The sequence below is a fragment of the Paraphaeosphaeria sporulosa genome (genome assembly GCF_001642045.1).
Source record: "Paraphaeosphaeria sporulosa strain AP3s5-JAC2a unplaced genomic scaffold CC84scaffold_6, whole genome shotgun sequence".
NCBI lineage: Eukaryota > Fungi > Ascomycota > Dothideomycetes > Pleosporales > Didymosphaeriaceae > Paraphaeosphaeria > Paraphaeosphaeria sporulosa.
Window position 1 is genome coordinate 852,362 of NW_017253365.1, and position 25,792 is coordinate 878,153.

The 25,792-nt window shown below is 52.0% G+C and overlaps 9 protein-coding genes across 9 annotated transcripts; 5 read left to right on the top strand and 4 right to left on the bottom strand.

Annotated features, from left to right (window-relative positions):
• Positions 1–3,197: 3,197 nt before the first annotated feature.
• On the top strand, positions 3,198–6,161 carry CC84DRAFT_1246725 (uncharacterized protein; the record flags this gene model as incomplete). The annotated part of the gene is made up of 2 exons (XM_018184211.1): positions 3,198–5,612; positions 5,714–6,161. 2 exons carry the CDS (start codon positions 3,198–3,200, stop codon positions 5,828–5,830), a joined length of 2,532 nt encoding a protein of 843 aa, XP_018034963.1. The 3' UTR covers positions 5,831–6,161.
• Positions 6,162–10,486: 4,325 nt separating this feature from the next.
• Positions 10,487–11,382, top strand: CC84DRAFT_798407 (uncharacterized protein). Its single transcript, XM_018187449.1, has one exon. It carries the CDS (start codon positions 10,571–10,573, stop codon positions 11,234–11,236), a length of 666 nt encoding a protein of 221 aa, XP_018034964.1. The 5' UTR covers positions 10,487–10,570; the 3' UTR covers positions 11,237–11,382.
• A 145-nt stretch (positions 11,383–11,527) lies between these two features.
• Positions 11,528–13,405, top strand: CC84DRAFT_1187619 (4-coumarate-CoA ligase 2; the record flags this gene model as incomplete). Its single annotated transcript, XM_018180941.1, has 5 exons — positions 11,528–11,840; positions 11,889–12,160; positions 12,214–13,052; positions 13,106–13,252; positions 13,303–13,405. The coding sequence occupies 5 exons, from the start codon at positions 11,528–11,530 to the stop codon at positions 13,403–13,405; spliced, it is 1,674 nt and encodes a 557-aa protein (XP_018034965.1).
• Positions 13,406–14,050: 645 nt separating this feature from the next.
• Positions 14,051–15,034, top strand: CC84DRAFT_1218038 (NAD(P)-binding protein; the record flags this gene model as incomplete). Its single annotated transcript, XM_018182957.1, has 1 exon — positions 14,051–15,034. One exon carries the CDS (start codon positions 14,051–14,053, stop codon positions 15,032–15,034), a length of 984 nt encoding a protein of 327 aa, XP_018034966.1.
• Positions 15,035–15,142: 108 nt separating this feature from the next.
• On the bottom strand, positions 15,143–16,025 carry CC84DRAFT_798835 (uncharacterized protein). The gene has a single exon (XM_018187450.1). The coding sequence runs from the start codon at positions 15,815–15,817 to the stop codon at positions 15,251–15,253; it is 567 nt and encodes a 188-aa protein (XP_018034967.1). The 5' UTR covers positions 15,818–16,025; the 3' UTR covers positions 15,143–15,250.
• A 156-nt stretch (positions 16,026–16,181) lies between these two features.
• Positions 16,182–19,415, top strand: CC84DRAFT_1165026 (uncharacterized protein). Its single transcript, XM_018178626.1, has 5 exons — positions 16,182–16,741; positions 16,791–16,944; positions 17,075–17,266; positions 17,431–17,962; positions 18,072–19,415. Exons 1-5 carry the CDS (start codon positions 16,582–16,584, stop codon positions 19,227–19,229), a joined length of 2,196 nt encoding a protein of 731 aa, XP_018034968.1. The 5' UTR covers positions 16,182–16,581; the 3' UTR covers positions 19,230–19,415.
• CC84DRAFT_1259958 (endo-1,4-beta-xylanase-like protein A precursor) lies at positions 19,325–20,383 on the bottom strand (the record flags this gene model as incomplete). Its single annotated transcript, XM_018184952.1, has 2 exons — positions 19,325–20,102; positions 20,157–20,383. 2 exons carry the CDS (start codon positions 20,381–20,383, stop codon positions 19,325–19,327), a joined length of 1,005 nt encoding a protein of 334 aa, XP_018034969.1.
• A 2,082-nt stretch (positions 20,384–22,465) lies between these two features.
• Positions 22,466–23,553, bottom strand: CC84DRAFT_1092776 (aldo-keto reductase; the record flags this gene model as incomplete). Its single annotated transcript, XM_018174483.1, has 2 exons — positions 22,466–22,665; positions 22,716–23,553. The coding sequence occupies 2 exons, from the start codon at positions 23,551–23,553 to the stop codon at positions 22,466–22,468; spliced, it is 1,038 nt and encodes a 345-aa protein (XP_018034970.1).
• Positions 23,554–24,529: 976 nt separating this feature from the next.
• On the bottom strand, positions 24,530–25,123 carry CC84DRAFT_1218043 (uncharacterized protein; the record flags this gene model as incomplete). The annotated part of the gene is made up of 1 exon (XM_018182958.1): positions 24,530–25,123. The coding sequence occupies one exon, from the start codon at positions 25,121–25,123 to the stop codon at positions 24,530–24,532; it is 594 nt and encodes a 197-aa protein (XP_018034971.1).
• Positions 25,124–25,792: the final 669 nt, after the last annotated feature.

The following is a 25,792-nucleotide window of genomic DNA, read 5'->3' on the forward strand; positions in this document are numbered from 1 at the left end:
GCACTGCTGAGGTTAAAGCCGTGGTCGACATGACACATGCTCCGTGAAACACAGGTGAACAATCAACCGAGACTAGTCCCGTTTCGTCACTACACGTGACATTGGCCTGGGGCTCTCAAGCCTACCTTTCAATTATCTGTATAAATATTAATGTACCTTTGTGTGGATACGCCAGCAACACTGGCTTTAGAGATGGGTGCCATGAGTAAGAAAAAGCTCCAACCTCGACGCGTGTCTCAAAAATACGACCTCGGGAGTGTCAGGACTTAATCTGGTCTGATGAAAGCGGAATTTCACGTTATTCGAATACCTGAACATCATCTAGGATGCCCAGCTATCATAAAATCAAAATTCCCCATACTTTTCAACCATTAGCTCCACAGTCCAATCATCTCCTCAGCTCGAACATCGCTCGTCCGTCCTGCCGAGTCCAAAGCGTCACCAGCGTGGCCAACGAACAGTACGTTCGCTCCGAACAATCGATCCGAACGGCGTTTTTTGGTGTTTTGACTCGAACGAGCATACAGGCATGTTGACCCGTACAGAGCACCGAACGAACGCATGTTTGGAGCCGTACGTTCGGCTGTTCGATACCATGTTCGGTGGATTTTGTTGACGACCACCTTCTCACAGGCAATAAGGCACACAAGCGGCAGAGATGTACGTCGCAGCTCGACGAGTATTTCGACAGCCTCTACGGCGATAGATTGACGAGCTCCGCGTCGCCGGACATGTACAAATTGATGCAGGATCCACACCGCTGGTGGGTTGACGTCGGCCAAAAAAGCTACCCGGTCGTATACAAGATGGCGATGGATCATCTCTCTGTTCCAGCCACGTCGTGCGACTGCGAGCGGTGTTTCTCCTCCGCCAGGAGAACTATCATGTGCGATCGCAATCAATTATCGCCCGCCGTCGTCGAAGCTTTACAACTCCAGCAGAACTGGGTGACAAGAGACGCCGTATCAAGTCACCTCACGGCGTTGTCAAAACACGTTGTCAAGAAGGATGCCTGCTAAAACATCCAGCTCAGTTTCCGGACCTCAACACCAGCCTCTTTCCTAATTAGGAAATCGTTTACATACGAACGTTCAGCCGAACGTTCGCTGTACGGTTCGAATCAGCTTCTGTTCATGTCGTTTCGAACGTACGAACGTTTGTATACAAATCGAACGAATGGGCAATGACCTTGTTCGGTGCCTGTTCTGTTCGTTGGCCACGCTGAGCGTCACTCCATTTACAATAGGTTGTTTCGCCAAAGACTTTTGTCATCCCCCCAGGAGTGACGCTTCTTTCTTTGATCGTCAGAGGTACATGGCCTGATGTAAATGCGCTCATGGGTTCTGAGTCGACCATTTTCTCAAGGACATATGAAACTGCAACAAGGTCGCCATATCCAACCGCAATGTGCAGGAAATTCCTTCCACGAGTATCTTGGTCCGCGCATATGTCACGGTAGGCCTTACTATAGCACAGAGCTTGTACCCTGTCCATATTTTATGAGCAATACGCTTCCTGTGAGTTGAATCGTGAGAAAGATTGACTGGCCAAGAGTGCAAGGAACTCGGTTTGGCGCTCTCTGGCACGCGAAAGGCCATATAATAAAGAAGCTCCCGTATCGCTTTCGGTATACAGTATCTCTACATCAAATCATTTGGTATGAAGAAGTTCTTGATCAATGTTACGTTACCACTGCCATGCAGCTCGGAGGAATTTTCTGTTGTTGGAGGATTGGAGTACAACCAAAATCGATTGCAACAAAGGCTCACACGATTATTCAGGGGCTCCTGCCTGGATCAAAAATCGTCGAAATCTCATGGATCCGCTCTTTATGGCAACCTATTACTTGTTAGCAAAAGCTGGAGCAGGAAATTGCGATTGGCACAACCCCAGCAAGAGTCTCACGGTATTCACGCTCTGTTGCCATATCACTAGGGGCAGCTTTCGTTTCCGAGAAAAGTTTTTGAAGTGACGTAACATCGCCCCTTCGACAAGCTGCTACGATCTCGAAATCGAGAGGTACTATGTTGACAATATTCAGCCCACCGCGTAGAAACGATGTATTGTGCAATAATGCCCATGCACGAAGCATTGCCTGGAAGACCATTCGTCCAGTGAATGATGGGACAGGCAGCCTTGAATTGCTCTCGTAGGCATGCTGGTATTTCATTGTTAGACGTTGTCAGTTCCACCTCACATTCCAATTCGATCTGCCAATTACTGGCCAAGATGACTGTGCAGTTGTGTCGAAATACGATTGTTGAATCGATAGCTGCTTCCTTGACCGCTAGAATGAGTTCGTTGTTTTCTTGCTTTTGAGGACTTCATGGTTCCGCTGAGCCGTGAGCTCGTCGAAAATTTGCGGCACAATTCTGGAGTGTTCCTTATGCATAACAACATTCAAGCGCCTAAAGGCAGTCAATATTGAATTTATTGTAACAATTATTGATTTACAAGTTAACCAGTTGCAGTACACACTTCAGTCGGTTTTCGACCATGTCATCCACAGACTTTCGATCGAAAAGTGCCCACGCCATCCGCGTCGATACTGGTGGCTTGTCTGCAGTCAAATTTACACACTCGCTTAAGCTCTGGTGTATGGACTAGCTCTATGTTGCTCATTTGTTCAAGGTAGGTGAGTTCAAGAAGAACAAGAGAGATGTTAACGAAGCTACTTTGTAAGGACGTTCAGTATCTCGAGTCTATTCAGCACATAGAATCTACCGATCATGTGGAGGCTCTGAAAATTCGATCAAAGCGCGCAGGAAAAGGTGCAGCATTGATGAGAAGTTTTCCGAAATTATAGGATTTCGGCCCCCACAAGAGACAACGTGGGTGCGGACCGCCATGAGTGCCTCGTGCTGCTAAGAACTGCGAGAATCCGTCAGCAACTCAACACCCATTACCAGCTTACTATAGAAAATGCCTTATGGATTAGATTCCCTTCATACCAGGACGACTGTCTTCCAAAAGCAATAAGATCTGACAAGCGAAGGCGTGAGTCCCCACATGATCTGGTGGTAGCGAGGCTGAGACAATCAGCTCGATGCGGGGTTAGGCAAGCCATTTGCTTTTCGCGACGTATCTGATCCGCGGCATACTCTCAAGCATACCTTGCCCTTAGCCATCGAGTCGCGCACTGAAGTCGAGCGCATCAGTCGCCCTTGTCGTAGAGCATCAGTGGATGCGCAGCGGCCATGGCCATGACCACATCCTCAGCCCCTTCCTTGCAGGTCGATCTCGCCGGTCTCTCACAACTCATCTTCAACGTCGGATCCCATGGACTCAAGCAGTTGGCCACGGCTGGCGTTGATATTCATTCCATAGGATGCATGCTCATGATCGCGGAGTACACGCCAGCATCGCAAGAGTTCAGGAAGAAGATCAATTACGCTCGCAACGCGCAGCGTTCCGAACGACTATGGCTGTACAAAGTTGTTGAGATCGGCGCGTCGACAAATTTTCTGGCCGACCAGTTGCTCAAAACAAGGGCCGGTGAGAACGTGTTAGCTTTGATGGCAGCTATAACGCCGGTTATGGACGAGGAAACATGTACAGTCGCACTGAACGCTCTATTTGAGGAGGCCAAGGTTTCCCTTGATAATATACCAGGTCTGGGACAGCTTCGATCGCTTCGGACTGATCTTGTGCCGTTATCAAGAAGAGTTGGTTTCGGTGAGAAAGTATTCAACTACCACAAGTTCCTCTGGTCGATTCACCCAGATCATTCCTCTACAATGCCCAAAGAAGGACCATACTCAGCTATCCCACTGGCCAAAGACATCGCTTCCATCATTCGCATGCTTCACAAGGTCGTTTCTACCGAAGAACCATACATATTCATATGCTGGGGGTTCCGAGGCGCCGCCTGGATCACATCTTATGGGAGCGAGGTGCTCGGGCTAAAGGTCTGCGCTCTTCAAGCAGATCGAACACCAATACCTGTCACAGGGTCTTACGAGGATGCAAAGATCCTCATTGAGTTGTCCTCCAACAAGAGCAGCTGTGGTCTATATTTGAAGAAAACATTAGAGGAACAATTTGAGTTGTCCAAGGAGAGACCCGAGAACCAACGAGGCTGGAGCGTCGACTGTGCAATTGTGCATTTCCTGGAGTATCGGCTTTCGAAAATCACACAATCAGAGTCTCTTCCCAGGATTTCGGCCTTTGTGGCCATAGAGACACTGAACCAAGTGTCTACCTTGGCAAGCGCCATATCATCGTGGACTGAGAATCGCATGGCATTTCAGAATGCTAACATGACAGGTTTTGTGACCTACGCCGAGTCCGAATTGCGCCACATACAAGCCAGGAGTTTAAGGATACTGCGGCAGCTAGGGTTTTTGCCGGGGGATATTGAAAGCTACAAGTTCTCTGTATCGAAAGGTTGTCCCACGTATATCTGTCATGGCCATATGAGCGATCCACCCGTGCTAAAAGTCGAAAGCGACATTGAAGACACTTACTACGACTACGAGTTGAAGAAAACCGTAATAAGGACATACGACTCTCTCCATGGACAGTACATGGTGTCTGGTGCCCGATTTGGGTTGACCATAACTGATCGGCTACGCTATTACATCGCTGATCCAATCATCTATGAGCTAGGCGAAGTACCACCTGGCTCGAAGTCAAGCTTCGACCATGGCTTTTTGAAGCTACGCTTGGACAAACAGCAGGAAGTGTCCGAAACGATCAGGATCGCCTCTCATTTCGCGTCGTATTTAGCATTCTCCGATTGGGACGTCACGATTAGGCAGATGTCAGTCAGCTTTCTTCAATTCGGTCAGAAGCAGGAGCGAAGGGATGAGCGCGAATGCTTCGAGGCCCACATGTCATCTGCCATTCCACTATGTGCCGACAACCTTGACTTATCCACATTGGAGAACAAATTGTGGAGCGCAGATTGGCTGGCGCTTGATTTGGATGGATTGATCGTGCATCGCAACACCGCACGCAACTTCTCCATACATGATCTCCGTGGCAAATTTTTGGGCTTCACTGCTGGCAGAATTGTCTCTGAAGGCGAGACTTGCTCCAAAGTTCGGTCAGACCGGGTCGGCTTGAGCTATCAGGATTTCGCAAGCGAGGTTTCCGGGGCAAAGATAGCAGCTTGTGTACCAAGACTCAAATTCCGTGGCCTCGGAGTACGAACGTTACTCTCAACTGTCAAAGATACGCTATTCGTCCGACTGGAAGGGTTCCTCGACTCAAAGCCCATCCTCGTCGGTGACGCAAGTCTGGTGGGACAAAAATTACCCGATGCCTTTGTTAGTGTCCCATGCAAGCATGGATACCACGAGCCCACAACGATCCAAACTCTACAAGACAACGCCGGCACAGTCCCTATAGACCTTGTTGACGTTATTGAGGGTCTCATCTTCGACACCGGAAATTCCCGAATGTATAAGACGAAGCTTCACCTCTACTACCAGCTTGTGGATAGTAGCCCTCTAGGCCAGTGGCTCGCGTGTCATTGGACGTCAGAAAACAAGCGCGCTTTTATTATCGTCCAAAAAGACTGCTGTTTCGGTTGCATTGTGCAGCGCACGATGCGGCTCTATGATATCATCGAGGACTCGGGATACCCATTACCTGCAGAGGGTCTCGACGTATGTATAATCCCCGGTGGCTCACAGCAACAAACACGACCGCAACGCGCAGTGTCATCTGCTTCAGGGATACCTTCGGTACATATGAACAGGGCGAACAGCTCCTCATCTACGGCCTCACCATCCTCGCTGCAACTTCCACGCAATCTGCAGTCTACAAGATCTTCCGAAAGTCTATTGAGACCCAGTCACAATGGTCCGCGCTTGCCCTCACATAGACGTGCTGTCTCGTCAGACTCTGCGAATCGGAAACAAGTGGGGAGTATGAAATGATCCGGAACCAAAGTTCACCATGCTAAGCCTCCTGATGCTTCATCTTCGTCTACCTGGGGAAGAGCAATACGTTCTTAGCCAGGCAAAGCCGCCACTTGTTTTTGCGATAGGAGCAATGTTGACAATGTTGCCTGATAGCAAGATCAACTCTGTAACAACAAGTCTTCTACGCAACAGCTCAGCCACCTTCACGAGGCAGATATACCTGGTAGCAACATACAGCCCGGTCTTCCCCTCGGTAGGTTGCACAAGCAGGATGGTTGACCAGTGGCCGAGAAGCTCCTCGGCTGTCATGACTTACACGTTTCCGGTGGGCATAGAGTCCTCTCATTGTGGCTGAGGACCGAAGATCTCATCAAACCGACATGTAATGAGGGTAGGTGATGGAAGCGAACGGTGTCAGCTTTGTGCAAGTTTTCTACAGTACATGGCTGTGCCACAGGGCAAATTCTTGCGAGACCGAAAGCACCAAGTACCCAGTATCTCAACGAGACCACCTCGCACTCTCGCAAACATATCCTCAAGTGAAGTCGTGGGGTGAGTACCTCGGTATGTGCTAACGCAGCAAGGGTTCGACGTCATCCAATCGCTCAGGTTTACCCAGCGCTTGAGACTTGGCTCTTGTGTGAACCTTTCCTTTGCAGATTGTGTGCAGAACAAGCGCGGTCGTTACTTTCTTCTATGGACCTTGAGAGCCGCCTGTAATTGTTGGTACGCGATGCCCGAATATCGAAAGGCTTATCGCGCAGTGCGAAAGCAGCTTGCCATAGCTGTGGATTTCATTTGGACGGCCGTGACTAAAAGGCAAGAAATCAAGTTCAGGGCGATGAGGCGGAGATGTCGGTGACTAGGTTGGAGACCGGTGAGCCCAGTTGACCCCGCGATTCCGACTGATGAGGAAACGGCAATCTATAGGTCAGCCTCGCGCAATCCCTCCACTCGCGCATACGCCACTTCATTTGGTTCAGTACTGAGACCGCAAATATACTTGAGCCTCAGATCTGAACCTCGGTACGCAATACTTATAGTCGGACTAAACGACGCTTTTTCCCGCACCCGTCCAACGCTCTGCACGACCCTATCACTGCTCCCGCGGGAGCGTTCAGCCTCCCGAGAGAGTCAGCCAAATGGGTCATCAACATCATGAAAGCCTTCCAGCGCCGGTACCCTTCCGAAATTGCAGCCTACAGTGCTTCGCCCCTTCGAAAGGCAGATTGGCAGAATGCGCTGCCGCAATTTTTCAATCTGTTACGGCCCTAGCTACCCGCCTTGAGGCAACAGGACCAGACTGAAGGCGTGAAGGCGAGGCTACAAGGCTAGCACTACCGGTGAGCACGCCACAGCACCTGCTTAGCCACACCGTGACAGAACAAGCTCCGGTCAAGTTCCAGTGCAAACTTTGCGAGGTCCTTCATCGCACACGTGAAGCAGCTCAGCCTCAAGAAATTAGCCTGAGAAAGGGGCGTTGGGAATATTGGCGAGAGGATGGCTGAGTATTCTGGCTGGAGGCTTTCTATATTATGAGGCACTGTCCAAATAAAATACGTCCGGTTCATATACATATCCCACAACCAACCTTTACTACCTTGGCGATTTCAGAAGCTACGAATATCATACCCTTACGTCGCTATCTCCAAGTACAACCACAGCTCTCTCCACCTGATTCCACCTTCCACTCCACCTCCACCTCCACCTCCACCTCCACCTCCACCACAACCACAAACATATCAAAGGCGCCCTCGACGGACATAGCTACCTAACCAACTCCTCTTCTCACTCCGGATCGTCAAATTTTATTACGGAGATCCGCGCACAAGAGCTTCGAGGCCCAGATCTTCTTTCACATCATATTCATCACCACGATGTTCGGTGCCACGCTATTCAACGTGTTTGCTTGGGCCGCGAGCGGAACCCTTCGGTGCGACGACAACCAGCCTCGGTGCGGCGGATACCCCCACTGTGGGTGAAAGGCCCGTCACAGAGCGATATACAATAACAGCAACGACAACCCCGAAGGAGCGCATTCCGTACTTGCGGACCCCTTCGGGACACGATTCTTCCCCTAATGGTGGAAGTCTGCATCGTGGACGCGAACCCGCGCTGGAACTCTCCACGATAACGTCCAAGAATCACCATTTGTACCATAGCAAGCGGAGGACCATGTTTTACGAATAGGGAAACGTTGCCAGGTTGTAATTGTACTATTAGGGCGTTTTGTTCATGGATTCAAGGGTTGATTTTTGCCTGGTCTACCACCACTCAGATATCCCTGGGGGTGTGATAATGCAGCACTACAATGTAGGAAGTCGCAAGACAGCAGTAGAAGCAGACTATAGAATAACTTCCAAACAATGACAACGGAGTTCGAAGGCACCGTATCAACCCAAGCACTGTTTCTTTGCGACTGCCCAGGATCAATACCAGAAAACGCAACAATGGGCCGGGACAAGCACATCATGCACAATAAATAAAACACTTTGCCACCGTGTTGCTCGTCGTACTGCCATCCACCGCAGGGGGTGGAGAAGCTACACCGCAAAGGACTCGTCACGGGAAGAATTCCACTGCGATGCCCGGAATATCGTTCATGTGCCACCGCTCAGCCACCCGTGCGAGCATCCGGGCAGAATCTTTACGAACACAACAAGGGAGGGCAATTAGCACATACTTTCGATGTTAGTGGCGTAGCTCTACTGACTATCATCCGCTCGCGACTTTGATATCTCCAAACTGGCCTCTTGATCGCAAACGATCACTTTGTAAGAGCACAAGCTCGTGCTCGACTTGCATATTCGCTTGCAGCGTTCTTGGCGTCTCTTGTTTTATCCCAATCTCTCCTCCATACCCTTATATCGCTGCACATCACAATCGATCGCCTTGACCGCCATACCAGCCGCGCTAGACTCCGAACTGCTACAGTGCCCCTCGCCGACAAGACATTCGTCTCGGTCGCCAGTCGTCAACACACCCAGAACCGGACTCCTGTAGGGTCAAGGCACTAAACCACAATGTAGCGGCAGATGGCATGGGGAGAATGGGTTTGGCATAGGGGTTTGGGTCCTGTTCGCCGCATGGGCCGCAAGACCTGATAGATAGAATCATAGAGAAACACATAGCATCCACTATTGTTCTGACGTCCCTCCAACCGTGGTCCACTGTGAATGCAAGTTTCTAGAGCTTTTGGACGATCGAATCTCATTGGCTTGCTACCAGAATGCTTTCCTTCACACCTTTCACGCATAGGATCGACATCTAAGCGTGCTCGTTCAAACAATGGATGTCTCTAGTGGCTGCTGCCCCAGGGGGTGTATTTGTGTGGTCTTGAGCGTCATATGTCGTTGGAGCAGCAGAGACCGGGCACAATTATGTAACTGCATGCAAGGGCACATGGTAAGGGATATTAGAAGTAGGACAGAAGAAAAACTTAGGTTTCTGTGTTATTACCCGAATTTGATTGCCGCATAGCTCCATACCCTTAACAACTAATCGCTGCAAGGTACATCGTCTTCTTGGTGCGGTACCTTGGATGCGAAAGACAAGGCTGACGAGTAAATACGTCGGAGGTGCTTGCTTCTCGATCTCTGGATCCACTCCGGAGTGACTGCCCAGCCCCCCGACGACATCGGTGAAGTAGACGCACCCTTGCAGCCCGACTGTTTGTTCATACGCTGTCGAATAGCGCCCTCGAAGCTTTGCAACCCCGCTTCGGACGTCTATAAAGAAGACCTCGGACACGGTCCATGCTCGCGGTTTGGTACTCGACACACGGGACTAGAATTGGTGCCCGATATATCCTGCCTGACCACGAGACGTCAACGCTCCTCCCCAGATCCATGATTGTGAATAGCCCCAGGCCAGGCGCGGAAGACATGCAAACGAGGGATGGCCAGAGGCAGCGGTGCCACAAGGTTGTCCATGATGGTGATCCGAGGGATCAATCCAGTATATGATTCTCATGAACAAGTAAGTCGTCCGGTGAGTATCATATGTGAAGAATCCTGCGGACGAGACTGACTAGTCAAAGGGGTATCTGGCAGAGATGGGAGGCTGAATGTGTTGACAGGCTACTTTTGCGATGTATACTGGTCCGTCTTCTAGGTAGTTGTGCCGTACATCTCTCGCATGACCAGCGAGAAATGGGCCAAACAAGCAGAATTGACCCGACGTGATGCGTATGAGTAATGGTGGTTGTCCATTCGATAAGTCCGGCTCCTCAGGGACCTGTCTTGCAGCTGCTGCATTACAACACTTTCCAACATGAAGGTGTAGCTCAGGAAACGAAGCACCAGACACGTGGTTCGACGAGTGAGCTGCGGAGGGGATTGCTGGTCCGGGAAGGCCCGGAATCGAGCTACCCCTGCTCCGAATCCCAGCATCGGGAGCGGGACCTTCCGACGGCAGCACACGCGAGCAGCGAGCAGCTCGCACCTGACGCATCACACCACTACCGGCTTCGTCGCACCGTGGGGCTGGGCAGGCACCACTCGCCGCCAGCCGTAGCATGAGCGTGACCTGAGCACTGCTTGGGTCCGGCCACTGCCGCCGTAGGGCGCACAATGAGATCACATAAAGCCACTGACCCCTCACTTGCTGTAGCTCCTCACCAGCTTCAATCGCACCAGCTCCACTGACTACAGCTCGATACACGCGTCCATTTGACTCAATTCCTCTCCAGCGTCGCCAAAATGAGCTTCACACGGCGCCGGTCGTCCCTGGAGGCGCCGCTCTCGCCATCCATCATCCCCGACCTCGCTCTCCTCCCCAAACCGTTGAACAACAAGACCATCTCCGTGGGTCAGCTGGTCTCCAGGACCTCCAAGCACGACCCCTCGACGCTCGAGCACCGCGACTACGACGATGTCGGCTCCAAATGGTACAAGGATGTCATCAGCTTCGATGGCAAGTCTGGCCGCTTCATCGAGTCGCTCGGCGGCGCGTACATGGTACAGAAGCAGCCTGGGGAGGGCACAGAAGTGGGCACAATCGAGGCCGAGTCTCAGCATGTGCGGTTGCTGAAGGATGCCGACGCAGCCCTGGAGAAGGTGTTGCGGGACGACAAGGCGCAGGCGTGGCTGAAGGAGAATCAGGAGGCCGGCTTTGTGGTTGCCATCAGGGAGGTCCTGAACGCGAGCTATAAGCGTGCGAGGCTTGTCGATATTGGTGCCGGAAACTACGAGGTTCGGCGCGAGGTGGGACACGAAGGCCAGGGCGGAAAGAGGCGGGACAGCGGGCTGGATGTGCCAGAGACTCACACCAAGACGGATATTGTGGGCGTGGTGGTTAGGGAGATCGTCAAAAACAACGGCGAGTATTCCCTTGGTGACGAGCTGGAGGCTACCTTCTGGGAGTAGGCTACTGTGGGCATTGGTGGCACATTGGCGCTTTGGGAAAATGGCGCAACTGGTTGACGTGATTATCTACAACTGTACACATTATTTGCATCCTGTCTCATTCACCTTTCACAATGCGTCTTTCCCAAGTCGACGTCGATTTGTTCATCAGGGACCGATGGTCTGTGCCGACCCCGCTTCGACTTGCACCTCGGCACCATTGTCCATGACGCCAGCCTTGGACTACCATCCGGATTATCTTCACGATGGCATGTGTACTTCGGATGACAGCATTGTTCTTTCCCTACAGCGATGCCTTCACAATCTCCCTTCCAGATAGACATCCCGGCGACTGATCTTCTGACCTACCTCTTTCCGCCGTCAAAGCCAGCATCCGACAAGCCAATATGGATTGATGCAGATGATACAAATAATGCTCTGTCACCACGGCAGCTTTTACAATGGGTCAAGAGGTTGGGGTCTGGGCTGCAGAAGCTGGGATTGAACCGACAAGATGTGGTCATGATGTATTCAACTAATCACATATTCGTGCCCGTTGCATATCTCGGCACGGCCGGCGCTGGGCTAATCTACAGTGGTTGCAATCCCGCATATGGCGTCGAAGGCATGTCCCTACATGCATGCTGATGGTCAATGGCTAATTGTAACCAAGAGGTCGTCTATCAGATCAAGAACACTGAGTGCAAGGTCATTCTCGTTGAACCAGCACTCCTCCAGACCCTTCTGAAAGCAGCCGGTAAAACAGGGTTTCGCACTGACCGAATATTTCTCTTCTCCGATGAGGAAGCCGCATCGTCGAAAGGCGTCAGAGACTGGCGCAGCTTCCTACCCTCCGCTTCAGAAGCTGAGTCGTGGAATTGGGACCAAATGGATTCAGACCAATCTCGTACCACCGTTGCTGCCTTGAACTATTCCTCGGGCACAGTAAGTCACCTCCGCTCGACTTTGGAACATGCCATCTCACTAACGTCCCGCAGACCGGTCTACCAAAAGGCGTCATGATCAGCCACCAAAACGTGATTGCCAACACCGAACAAAGTCTCTTCATGCGCGACCTCGAGCAGCCCTATTCCAGATCAGCCTGCTCGCGCCCTGAAGAGCGCTGGCTCGGCTTCCTCCCCCTCTACCACGCTTACGGCCAGCTCTGGTCCATCGTGGCCGCTGCCCGCACGCTGTCACCCTGCTTCTTCATGCGTTCCTTCAACTACTCCACGTTTCTCAAAAACATCCAGAATCACCGCGTAACCCACATCCAGACCGCACCCCCGGTGCTCGTGATGCTAGCGAAGCGTCCCGAGACTCGGGAGTTTGACCTCAGTTCCCTGAAGAATATCCTATGTGGCGCGGCGCCGCTGTCAAAAGAGCTGCAGAACGAGGTATCCAAGAGGTTTGCGCTGAAGGTTGTCCAGACGTGGGGAATGACCGAAGTCACTTGCTCCTCGCTGCACGTCCCCGGCGGCCGCGACGACCGCTCCGGCAGTGTAGGGTACATCGATCCAAACTGCTCAATGAAGCTCATCGACGAAGATGGAAAAGAAGTCGGGCCCGGGCAGCGCGGCGAGATTCACGTCAAGGGGCCGAACGTGTGCATGGGGTATTGGCGGAACGAGCGGGCGACGGCTGAGACGTTTGATGACGAGGGCTTTTTGAAGACGGGAGATGTTGCGGTGCGGAACGAGGAGGGGTGGTTTTGGATCGTGGATCGGAAGAAGGAGTTGATCAAGGTGAAGGGGTTCCAGGTCGCGCCGGCGGAGCTGGAGGCCTTGTTGTTGGAGCATGAGCATGTGGCTGATGCGGCGGTGTGCGCGTTGCAATTGTAAGCCATACGGTATACCTTGGACTGTTGGAAAGCGCTAACGAAACTCGAAGGGATCATGAAGAACTACCCCGGGCGTACGTTGCGCTCAAGCCGGAGCACAAGAGCGCATCTTCGGAGTGGGATATAGAGAAGTGGATAGCGGGGCGTGTTGCGAAGCACAAGCAGCTATCTGGGGGCGTTGTGTTCATCGACGAAGTGTGAGTAGCTTGCATGTATCGTTTCCTTAATGCATGCTGATAGCCCGCAGCCCGAAATCACCGAGCGGGAAGATTCAGAGAAAAGTACTGAGAGAATGGGCTAAGAACGACGCGGAGAACTTCATCGATAGACGGGAGGGAGCGAGGTTGTAGATGATTTGGCTGTGTCAAAGGCGTAGCATAGATAGTGTGATTGAAGCATCTTTGGCCCCAGCAAAACTTACCTGATCGTTGTTGTTACCATGGATCTGGGATCGATTCATGCATGTGCAGAGGAAGATGTACGCGACTGGCCCACCGGACGACCTACACACCTTAACTCCGATTCCATCTTTTCCGTACCCGACGACTACATCACTTCTCCCAAGCCCGTACATACTCTCGCTAAACACTCTCGGGCCCGAAAACCGACCCAAAGCGGCACGTTTAAGCTAGTTGGATCGGCGTCGGCGCCGCACTGGATCCCGACAAGGTGAACATCTCATACTCTGTGCCATAAGCTCTGCCACGCGACTCTATGAGCCTGTCCGGTCATTGGATAAAGAACGAACTGGTCGATGTGTCACGCAGAAGAGATTCGTGCGACATGCGTATTGTGGTCGAGAGGAATGGAAGACGTCCTGAAGGCCGGGGTTAAGCTTAGGATCGCTGTGACATTGCGATGAAGTCAGTACACTATATAAACCATTCAAAATAGCCCACCACCATACCCTCATTCTGATATACAGAACCCAGAACCGTCGCACTTTCCAATCATTCATCAAACATAAGCGAGAACACACTGCCCGCTACGCAACAATGGCTCAAGACCGCATCCGCAATATCGCCATCGTAGGCGCAACAGGCCAACTGGGCAAGCACATCACAGGCGCCCTCCTCAAGAATCCCTCCTTCAAGGTCACAGCCCTCACCCGCGGCACCGACTCTTCATCTTTCCCCGCAGGCATCGCCGTGATCCCAGTCGATTATACCAGTCCCTCCACCCTCACTTCCGCTCTCAAGGGCCAAGACGCCCTCATCATCACCCTCGCCGTCAGCGCCCCACCGGACACGCAATCGAAACTGATCAAAGCCGCCGCCGAAGCCCGCGTGCCGTGGGTCCTGCCCAACGAGTACGGCAACAACACCGACGCCTCCGCCTCCAACGACGTGCGCACGGGGCCGCCGAAGCAGACAGCCCGCAAGCTCGTCGAAGACCTGGGCGTGAGCTCGTGGCTCGGCATCGTGAGCGGGTTCTGGTACGAGTACTCGCTGTCCGGGCCGGGGCTGTATGGGATCGACATCGCAAAGCGGGAGGTTGTGTTGTTCGACGAGGGGACGCAGCGCGTGAATACGAGCACGTGGGCGCAGGTGGGGCGGGCGGTTGCGAGCCTTCTCGCGCTGCCTGTGGACGCAGAAAAGGATGGGGAAGCGGCACTAGGCGCGTACCGGAATAGGTTTGTTAACATTTCGTCGTTCGCGGTGAACCAGCGGGAGATGCTGGATGCGGTGAATCGCGTGATGGGGTTGGGCGATGCGGACTGGAAGATTGAACGGATTGGTGCGAAGCAGCGGTTTGACGATGCGCGGAGGATGATGGCTGAGGGGAATAGGATGGGATTTGCGTACATGCTGTATACGCGGTACTTCTTCCCCGGGGAGGATGCGGCATTGTACGAGAAGACGGCAGGGCTGGATAATCAGAAGTTGGGGCTGCCGGTAGAGGACTTGGATGAGGCCACGAGATTGGCTGTTAAAATGGCCGAGGATGGGTATTTCTCGAAGCTCTCCTATGCCAGATAGGGCGGGTTAGTAGAGGTTTTAAGGGACTGAAATGCGCGAGGAGGGCACGTTGACAATCATGTGAGCAATCCGATATGACTGTTGGGATAAGAAAATATTGTTGTACGAATGTAGAACCCACTTACTTCAAGGATCTTCTACGTCACTTTCACTCTCCGTAAGTCTACTGCTTTCAAAGTACCAAGAAAGATCTCCCACCGTCAGCGAAAGCCTAGCTCACTTAGAGCTTGATCGCCTACCTTGCTTATTGCCCCATTGTCTCAGCGTGTCCTGCAACTTCTTCTGGATCTTCTTCCTCGCAGCGTCCCTACTCATGCCACTATCTAGCAACCTGTCGTAGTTGGTATGCCTATGCCTAACGTGCGCAATTACCGCATACGGCACTTTTCGCGAAAGGGGTATCATCCTTGTCCGTCCAACGCGCCCCGAGTGCTTCTTGAAGCCGTGCTTCAGTACCAGCTCCCTGTCATGTTCTGGTATTTTGGAGAACTGCGAGTCGAGCTCAGCAGCTGCTTGACGAATGGTGGCTGTATCGCGTTTTGCGGTCGCGAGCTTGCGGGCGGCAAGGGTCTCGTTCGCCTGTGCGTGTACGCGAGACAAAATATCTTTGGGTACGCGGATGCCAATAATTTTTTTGTTACTCTCAACGACGTACACAGTCTTGCCTGCTTCGTGTGTAAGCCGACGGGAGTGTAGTGTCTTGTACTGAATGCCCTTCTTGAGGAAAGCATAGTCTTTCGGCATCGCAGTCTTAGGGCTGACAGTAACTTCTCGGGGGGCCATTGAGGTTGTTTGATTCTATGCGAATGTTATAATGCTATGTTCACAGCGGGAACGTGTTAATGTCAAGGGGAAGTGAACGGCGAGCCATGCGCTGTATCAGTACTCTTATCATCGCTGGGTCTTATAAATATAGTGTGAGGTTCGCATCGTGGTCTTTGTCCGCTTCAAATATACACAAAGACAATTGTTCGACTGTAAAAGAAGCACTGGCTGAAGACTTGAGCAACACGTCGCGGGGACGCTAATCAACAGTTCCGTTACGTCATCTCTTGCGCTAAGCCGCTTTGACACATGCGCACGTGAACACGCGGGTACCTACCGCACAGGGTCCCCAGCCGCCTTGGCTGCCTTTCCACCACGCGTGGCGACAGGTGTCTGTATCCTCAATCAAACGAGGGCGAGGTTCGATGCGAGTGCTTTCATAAACGGGTAAACCAGTGGTACGATATGACTGCTTTCCAAGTCCTAGACGCGCCGATGCGTCAGCTTGAGCCCCCACCATGCTAGGGGACCCAGCGCTTCAGCGCAAGCTCTTCTCCACGACACTTAGACACGCTTTCTATGTCAATGCAGTATCCTTCCATTCACTATCAATCCATTCCAACTCAATCAAACCCGTTTGAGACAACCCATAGCTTGGACCCATTGCCGACCGTGCCGGTTCCCCGAGACTAGGCTGAAGAAGCAGCCCACGTACCTCAATTCCGCGCGGCAAGGACACGCCGCCATATCGACGCCCCCGAACAACAGCTCAGTTGCCCCAAATGTCACTACGGATCCCGCAGGTTCCTGAAAAGATCCCTGAGAAGATCCTTGAGATCAGCCCTCTGAGGAGAGCAGACACGCTTGGGTTGGACGACCCTAGCAGTGCCTACATTGCCTACAACGATAAGTACATCATCGTTTTCGATTTCAGTAGCTTAGGTTGGTCCCTCAACTTGACAGCCCGTTCGGCATCATTGACTCCATTCAGATGTTTCCGAGGCCTCCAAGCAATTGTCTGCGCTATTGAATGACCTTGAATCAGTGGGCTTGCAGACGGAGGTCCGTGCTGGCTACGATGAGTCGCTTCTCGTGTTTGTACAAGCACCACGCGAAGTGCTTGGTAACACCGTGCACCATTCGCGGTAAGCAGCGCCCCAATCTAGATGGTTTCAGATGCATTTACAGGGCTGGATTCTCTCTAAGAATCCGGCGTGGCTTGACCATATGCGCATTCCATGTTCGAAGTCTGTCAAAATTTCTAATCCATCACAGAGTAAAGGACTGGCTATATGGGATTACGAAGAAACATCCAGGGGGTAATTCTAACTCCATAGTAGCCGGAGCCAACGAAGCCGAAGACTTGCAATCGTTGTACCATCTGGTGACCTGGAGCAAGGAGCTAGGTGGTGCGGGCATCACCCCAGGATTTGGCAAATGGGAGAATATCCCATCCGCTTTCCCCTTGTACGTGACTTGGGGTACAGGTTCTAGATGCTAGGTGCAAGCAATATTAGGAGTTTTCTAGTATTGCTTACGCACCTCTGGCCTATAGCTTGACCCTCTTCCCCTCTCCGTCCCCAACGTATCATGAAAGGTACCCATCAATAACTTGTACCTCCAACTTTTAGGCACAACCCTGTCAGGAACCAGAAGCTCCTAGTACACTTGAGTAAAAAGTTCTTCCTAACCTCGGACGACCTGGATCAGATACGCGACCTATGGGGCAGCAAAGTGGCTTTCTACTTTGCCTTCATACATGATTACTTTCTCTCCCTGGCCTTTCCCTGTGTAGCTGGAGTGTTGGCCTGGGCTTTCCTGCCCAAATACTCACTGGCGTTCGCGGTGGTCATTTGTATCTGGTGCACAGTATTTCTGGAGTACTGGAAGATCAGAGAAGTCGATTTGTCGATCCGCTGGAACGTACGTGGCGTCGGTAAATTGAAGGTCAACAGACCTCAGTACCAGTATGAGAAAGAAGTGGTGGACGACGCGGGCCGAGTACAGCACTACTTTCCTAGATGGAAACGGATTGTCAGACAGCTGGCAGTCGTGCCTTTCCTGGTTTTGAGTACTATATTTCTCACCATCGTCATCGGTACCGTCTTCGCGCTTGAGACCTTCATCGTTGAAGGATATGATGGGCCGTATGATTACTACCTCGTAAGTTACTATTATGATCCCGGACGCGAGGCCGGTGACACGTCTGTACCTCATCGGAGTCTGGCCTCATCCGGCGCGGTGATTTACACGCTAACCATACCATATTTAGGAATATGTCCCCACTGTTATGCTTGCTCTTTTGCTTCCATTTATCAACAACTGGCTCGAGAAGCTGGCCGCTCAACTGACCGAATACGAAAATCACCGCACGGAAGACTACTACGAGATGTCCCTCACGCAGAAAATCTTTGTGCTACAGTCCATATCGAATTACTTGCCCATCTTCCTTACTGCATTCGTCTACGTACCATTCGGCGAAACCTTTATCCCACATCTCCGGACCTACATTTTATCCATTGCAGGCGTAGCTGCAGACCCGAACTTCGTCTTCCACGTCGATCCGAACAAACTTCGTAACGAAGTCATAACCTTTACCGTGACAGGTCAAGTCTCAAGCGCAATCGAAGAACTAGCCCTACCATACCTCAAAACCAACGCCCGCGACTGGTGGCGCACGTACCGTACATCACATACCTTCGTAGGCGGTCAAACTAGATTCGTCAAAGGTGATGATCCCGTAGAGGCTAGATTCCTCCGTCGCGTTCGCAGACAGGCAGCACTCGCACATTACGACGTTCACGAAGATATCTCAGAAATGGTGCTGCAGTTCGGCTATCTCGCGCTCTTCAGCCCCGTATGGCCTCTCATCCCCATCGGCTTTTTCATCAACAATTGGTTCGAGCTTCGCGCAGACATCATCAAAATCACCATTGAGCACCAGCGCCCAGCTCCCGTCCGAAACGATGGCATCGGGCCTTGGGTCGCAAGTTTAGAGGCTTTGACGTGGCTCGGAAGCTTGACGTCTGCGGCGATTGTGCATCTCTTTGGTTTTCGCAACTCCACTAGTTACGGGTTAAACACGTGGTGGTCGCTCCCAATCACTATTTTTGCTTCGGAGCACATCTTCCTTGGCTTCAGAGCCGGGGTGCGGTGGGCGCTACATGCCATTGGCTCAGAGCACATCCGGAAAGAAAGGTCTGAGCGGTATGCCGAGAGAAAGAAACACCTGGACGAGCTAGAGGCCAGTTCCGCCAAGCGAGGCCACCTGGACGTCGTGGAGCGGGAGCGCAGGAAGAGCGTGAGAATGACAGCCGCGGATGTATTCTGGACAAGGCAAGTGGAGGAAGGCGCAAGCATGAGGGCCGGCTTAGGGATGATTCGCGCTTCGAAAGGGTCTGATTTCGACGAGCCCATGAAGGAGGAATGACAGAGGAGCAGCGCGCGTCTGACGAGACCCCACATCACGACTGACAAGAACTATATACAAGCGACCGAATATATATACATATACATGCCTCATCCCTAAGATGAAGACGCCGCGTTGATAGCGTTCAACACAGTGGTGTACGCCGACTTCGCCTTGTACGACGAGTCGAACAGCAGCGGGTTGCCCTGCGGTCTCCATGAGTCGTTGTCCCGCACGCCCCACACAGTGATGCCCACACAGTTCTTCTGCTGCATGCACGCGTTGACGACGTTGGTCCAGTCCGATCCAGACGCATTCTGGATATCGACCTCGGTCAGTGCACACTCGGACGCCGCACCGCACAGCGCGGCCATGGCAGCCGGCGCGTTGGCGCCCTGGCCGGAGGTCAAATGGCCCTGAGAACCAATACCGTCGATCGGGATGCCCGCTGCGATCCACTTCTTCACGTTGCGCACCATACCCTGCGTCTTTGCGTAGCTCGCCTGGTCCAAGTTGTAGTCGTTAATGTACCGCTTTGCGTCTGGGTCCGCAGCCTTGGCCGTCTCGAAGGCAATGCGAACGAAATCCTCGCCCAACACATTGTAGAAGACGGACGAGCGGAAGGAGCCATCCTCGTTGAGCATCTCGTTGATGACATCCCAGGCGTAGACCTTGCCCTTGAAGTGAGTCAAGAGTGTGGTGATGTGGTTCTGCATAACCTGGGTGAGGGTGGCCTTATCGCGGATAGATGAGACCCAGCCTGGGAGCTGCGAGTGCCAGACGGTGGTGTGACCACGAATGAGCTTGTTGTTGGTGGTAGCGAACGAAACGAGTTGATCAGCCTGGCCGAAGTTAAAGTTCCCCTTGGAGCTCTCGGTGGCATCCCACTTCATGCTGCTCTGGCGTTAGTATAGTTCCAGCTCTCAGACAGGATATGGGTGCACATACCTGTTCTCAGGTGTGACCTGACCGAAGTTCGCCTTGATGATGGCCGAGTTGGAGCCAGTGTTCAGACGGCCCTGGTCAGCGCACGTACCGAAGTACTTCTTTCCCTTCGCAACCATGGCTTCATGGATGCTCTGAGCAGCCTGACGTTCATCGAGGGCTGGCTCTGCTACGGGGGCGGCAGAGACCAGGGCGCTGGCAGAGAGAAGTGCGATGACTGAGAACTTCATGCTGGCTGAATGTTTCTTGACGTCTGTGGTAGAGAACAAAGCACTAAGAGACCGAGCCTGACGCTCTTTATACCGCACTCTGGATACAACTCGGGTTAACAAGCAGCTACCACAATTACCTTTGCTCAAAATAGCGACTCATCTCTACACGGAATATGTCCGGTCCTTTTGCAATGTGGAGACTGTGACACCTTACAACAGCCCTTGATTAAATCCCATGGGGTATTGCTGCCGATATCCAGTTTCTGGAGCCGGCATGAATTACAGAAACATGGTCTGTGCGACTGACGATCTGGTATGGAGACTTTAGTGTTCCCAATACAGCCTCTGTACGGCTGATGATGCTCTGGGCGGTCTACGATATATTATCTCTCCCTCATTAGGCTAATGTCACGCCGAGACTTCCCCGGTCAGATGAGCGATCATGTCCTTACAAGATCATATCGTCCGGGTAGAATTGAGAATCATAGTAATGATCCACATATAACTGTACAATTCGCGGAATAATCTAGAAATGCAATCTGCTCTTTGGCCATGCCGAGGCCGCCTGGTAAAGGAAATCGAAGATTCAAAGCGAAAAGTACTGTGAAGAGTTTTGCGGCCATTTCCATTAGAACGATCCTCATCAGATTGTCAGCTGCACATTGGTAGGTGGAAACCAGACGTGTCGATCCAACTGAACAAGAGAACCGTATAATCATCACACTCGGGTTCGGAAGGCTCAAATTGTGCTGCAGTACGCGACGCGTGTGAAGTGGGAGAACATGGTGAGATATACCGGTAAGTTGTCACGCATGCAGTTCGTGTTCGTAGCGAGTCTCTAGCATTCCGACGCAGCAGATTGTGGAGCCCCACCATTTCACGCACGCTAGACAAGCGGTGGCTGAACAAGGATAAAAACGTTGAACTAACCCGGAAACACAGAACCGTAGTTGCCTCTGACGGCCTACAACCGCGGGGTGGATTCTTTCAACGAGCGCTTCGCCACACGCACATCCTGGACCCGGCTCAAGAGCGAAGGCACCGGCTTGCAGTCCTGCCTTTTCCACTGCCTTTGCCTTTCATTGGCCAGTTTTTCTGGATCTTTCCAAGAACCATCCCGAGCGGAAGAAATTACAGTGTTGCAAGCGAGCGACTTTCCGCTCAGGCTGATGGAGGGAAGCCCTCTCTGTCCATAGGGAAAACCGTGTGCTGCATATGCTAACGCAAGACGGCGAGCATGGAGGACGGACATATGCGCGCGGGTAAGTGCTTGTTTAGTAGAGCTTGGAATCCGAGAACCTTTCCCGCCCAGATATCCGGAGAGTGTCGAAGAGCGCTTCGGTGTCACAGGCGGTGCAGACCCTTGTGAAAAGTAGGAGAGGGACTGTTCACGAGGCCGCTCGTTGGTATGGGCGCATGCACGTGTGAGGTCAGCGAGATTGGGACTTAGGCCTACAGCCGCCCGTAGTGTAACGAGATTTCCGAATCTGTGTATCACTGTCAGCGAATATGCGCCTCCTTGACTGTGCTATTAGCAGAGCTATATGAATAGGACAAAAAGTCTGAGCATAGTGCGTTGCCCCGGAGTACGAATACGTAGGCCCATTGTGCTCGAAATTCTCTCCTGATACTGTAATAAAATGGCCCTATGATTAACATACCTGTTCTTAAGTCCCTCGCGGGGGATCTCATGTGGAGGATGTATGGCCTTCTTCGTCCGAATGTCGCTATTTTGAGTTGGCTCTGAAGATCCCGAATCCGAAGAATCAAACAGCCCCCATCGGTCAGCATATCGCAGCAAAGCCTCGCAAGCGAGCTCGCGCAGGAGCAGAGTTGGCCAAGTCATGTCGGGATATATCGAGGAAAGATAGTGTAAACAAATGCACGTTAGTGGTCACGCGGTAAGACTGGTATGAAGTGGGTGTGGGCGAGGAGGGAAGATTGTAAAGCCGCTACTGAAGACAAACATTATCGTCTTGCGATGGAAGGGGCTATCTAATGGTAGGTGCTACCATGTGTACCTAATAGTCACTATTGGGTTGCCTTGGATGGCAGGTACGAAGAACCACCATACAATCATAGATGCATTATAGCATGTCTTTACACGCTCCCAAGCTCGGGACTGTCACCGAAACATCCAGCGAGATTAGCTTCAGGATAGCGCGCGCCTTTTGCGCCGCCAATGGCGTCCAAGCCTGACCTCACTCGCTTCTCGTCCTCATCAGTGAAATTGACCTTGACTGCACCAGCGTTTTCAAGCAGATATTTGACTCGCTTCGTGCCTGGAATCGGAATAAAATCTGCAAGTCTTGGTCAGTAATCGCAACAATCAAGACTTGAGTCTCCTCACCATCTCCCTGCGCAAGAACCCAAGCTAGCGCAACCTGTCCAGTAGCGACGCCTTTTTCCTTTGCGATATCCTCGAAGATCTGAACCAACTTGAGATTTCCCGGGAAGTTCTCCTCTGAAAACCTTGGGTGCATACGAGGCCGAGGATCGTTAGGTCCAAAATCGGCTCTGCTCTTGATTGCTCCCGACAAGAAACCACGACCCAAAGGTGAGTAGGGCACAATCGTGACACCAAGCTTCCGCGCCACGTCTTTGAAGCCGGTATCCTCGATTTCCATAGCGAAGGGCGAAAACTCCATTTGTACAGCATCAATCTTGGCCACCTTACTCGCGCGCTCCAGAGTTCGTGATGAGCACTCCGACAAACCGATGTGGCGGATCTTCCCTGCTAGCTTAAGCTCGGCGAGGACTTCCACTGTCTTCTCGATAGGCGTGCGAGGGTCAATCCGGTGAACGTAATACAAGTCGATGTAATCTGTACCTAGCGTCTTCAGGCTCTTCTCGATGGACTCCCGCACATACTCCGGACTTCCACTGATCTGGACATCTCCCAAACCCCCCGGTCCATGCTTGCAGCCAAACTTGGTCGCGAGAAAGATCTCTTTGCGGCGACCTGTCTTACTGAACCAGTTGCCAAGTATCTCCTCGTTGTCGAGGTAGAAGTCGCTAGTATCCCAGAAGGTTATACCCATATCGGCCGCAGTAGTGAGGGTGTTGAAGATTTCTTCATCATCGCGCTTCTCGCCAGTCAGAGCTGACATAGACATGCCCATGCAACCAAGACCGAGAGCAGACACGGATGTGCCGCCGATTTTGCGTTGGGGAAAGGATGCAACCATAATGAATATATATCTCAGAACTCAGAGGATACAAAGTTTGAGTTGTACAAGTCTGAATGAGGATAGTGTATGATTGATTGATGTGAGTTTGTTGTCCTGGGTCAGACCGAGGCTTTATATGCGATATTTCAGCCTTCGAAAGGTCTTGGGGATCCAAACTCCACAAAGGAGTTAGGACATTACACGCTCAAGATTCGCTCGTCCGTCCGGTACTTGCAAATGTCCACAAAGTGATCGCACGCTACAAGGCATGATCTAAAGCCCACGGCGCAGAATGCTTCCTCATCGAGTTAGATCAGTGAGACTGGATGCTGCGCTATTCCCAAGAGGCCATTAGCGCCATCGGAGCATCGCGAACAATGGTACGTAGCCGTGCGTAGAGGCTTGCTGGAAAAGTCATTATATCCTAATTCCGAATCATGTGGCGTTGCCTGCCCATATGTAGAAGGCTCGTGTAGGAGATCTGGAGTCGGGATCCATTGTGGTGGTCGACGCAGAATTGTGTTTCGAGCGTCTTACGATTCCTCATAACGAGGCAGTGCACCGGTTGTCGGTGCTCATGGAATGAAAGTTTCCGAGCATTCAGAGGTTGAGAATTTCCTACGTGCTCCGCCTCTCTATTGCATGCATAGTACCTACAGAGCTGACCATAAGCAAAGTCAGATCCTAACAGAAGACCGTAAATCATGACCGTGACCGAGCTCAGTTCATTGGAATTGATAAGCACCCCTCAGGGCTTTCGCCAAGAAATGGAAGAGCATATGCAACAGCGTAGTCGATTCGGGGCGATCCTTAGCGATTCCAACGTAAACGTGTGGCAATGCAGCCAGCACATTTCCCCGCAAATCTTCGGCTCTGGAAGAGATCCATACAGACGCGGCAAAAACATACATGATTTTCAAATCCGCTCAAAACTCTCACGATCTCTGTCACCATCAAAATATTGTGTAGCGAGGTCAGGTTTGGAAATCCCCACTCACACAAATTGTGCAATAGCCTTAGTAGCGCGAGGTGTGGCTCTGGCGATCGAGTCAAAGTTAGGTGGCAGCTTGGAGAATTTCTGCTCCTGGACATCAGGATCAGCTGAAGGCACGCCGGATGATGGTGGCCCGGAAGGACGTGGATTTGAAGGCTTCGCTGGTAGACTGCTGCCCTGTGATGCATTGGAAGAAGCTTGTTGACGACGCGAGATACCAGTGAATCTCCTTGTCGCACTTGGTGCGTCGCTGGAAGGGAGAGGGGCTGCTGTTCCGCCAGGGACGGGCCCGGAAAGTGGAGGTCCAACCCTAGTCTCCACTTGAGGATGTTGAATTTGTCGAATTCTCAATTTGCTGTCCAGGAGAGAGAGTGGTGGAAGAAGTGAATCAGGTGGTGCCGAGGTAGAGTTTGTCTGACCGCCGGTGGGCGCAGCCACTCCAGATGTGACCGGACGATTTGACCCTTTGACGATACCACTTCGCCTAGAGGTTGCACTGGAAGGTTTGCTGGATCCTGCGGAGGAGGAGAGGGATTGGGATGAGGTGAGGCTGGCGATAGCCAGCAGGCAAGTAAGGCGGGTGAAGTTGACCATGATGCGCGACGTGACACAAAGAGTCCAAAAGATAGATATTGTACGTTGGAGTGACGAAATTTTGGGTTGGACTTATGCGCTGCAGAAAGTTGGAGTGATTGAAGGATGGTATTATCGTCCGTGGTTTTTCAAGTCGACTATATACATATGTTCCATGGGGCTGTGAGCTTTCAGCATGTTCTCTCGGCAGGGATAGCGCGGCGGAGAGAGTGTTCCCACACTGGTGCAACTGAGGCTGCGGAGAAAAATTGCACGCGCAAGGCCTTCGTAAGGCGTGTATGTCATGCTGGACGCGTACAAGCTAAAAATGAGTACATAGGGCGGTTTCACTAGCCATTGCCAACTATCAATGTCTGGCAGAGATCAAACCATTGGCCTGTTTCGTGAGGTTTGGGGAGACGTATGAGCCAAGCAGGTTGTTTCGTTTCCCAAGGCATGAAAGAGCTCCACAGATTGCGCGGCGCGGCGGCCTAGGCGCGGTCGCGAAACGTTGGTACGTCTTGTCTGAGCTGTTAATATGGTGCGTGCACAGCTGCTTGGAAGCATGAGTTTTTTTTTTCGCCTGCACCTCGTGCAAATCACTGTGACGGGCTTAATTGGTCATGAGCCTCGTAAGTGCCGCGCACGTCAGAAGTTGCTATCCCATCATTGGGGTAGTCGAAGCCATAA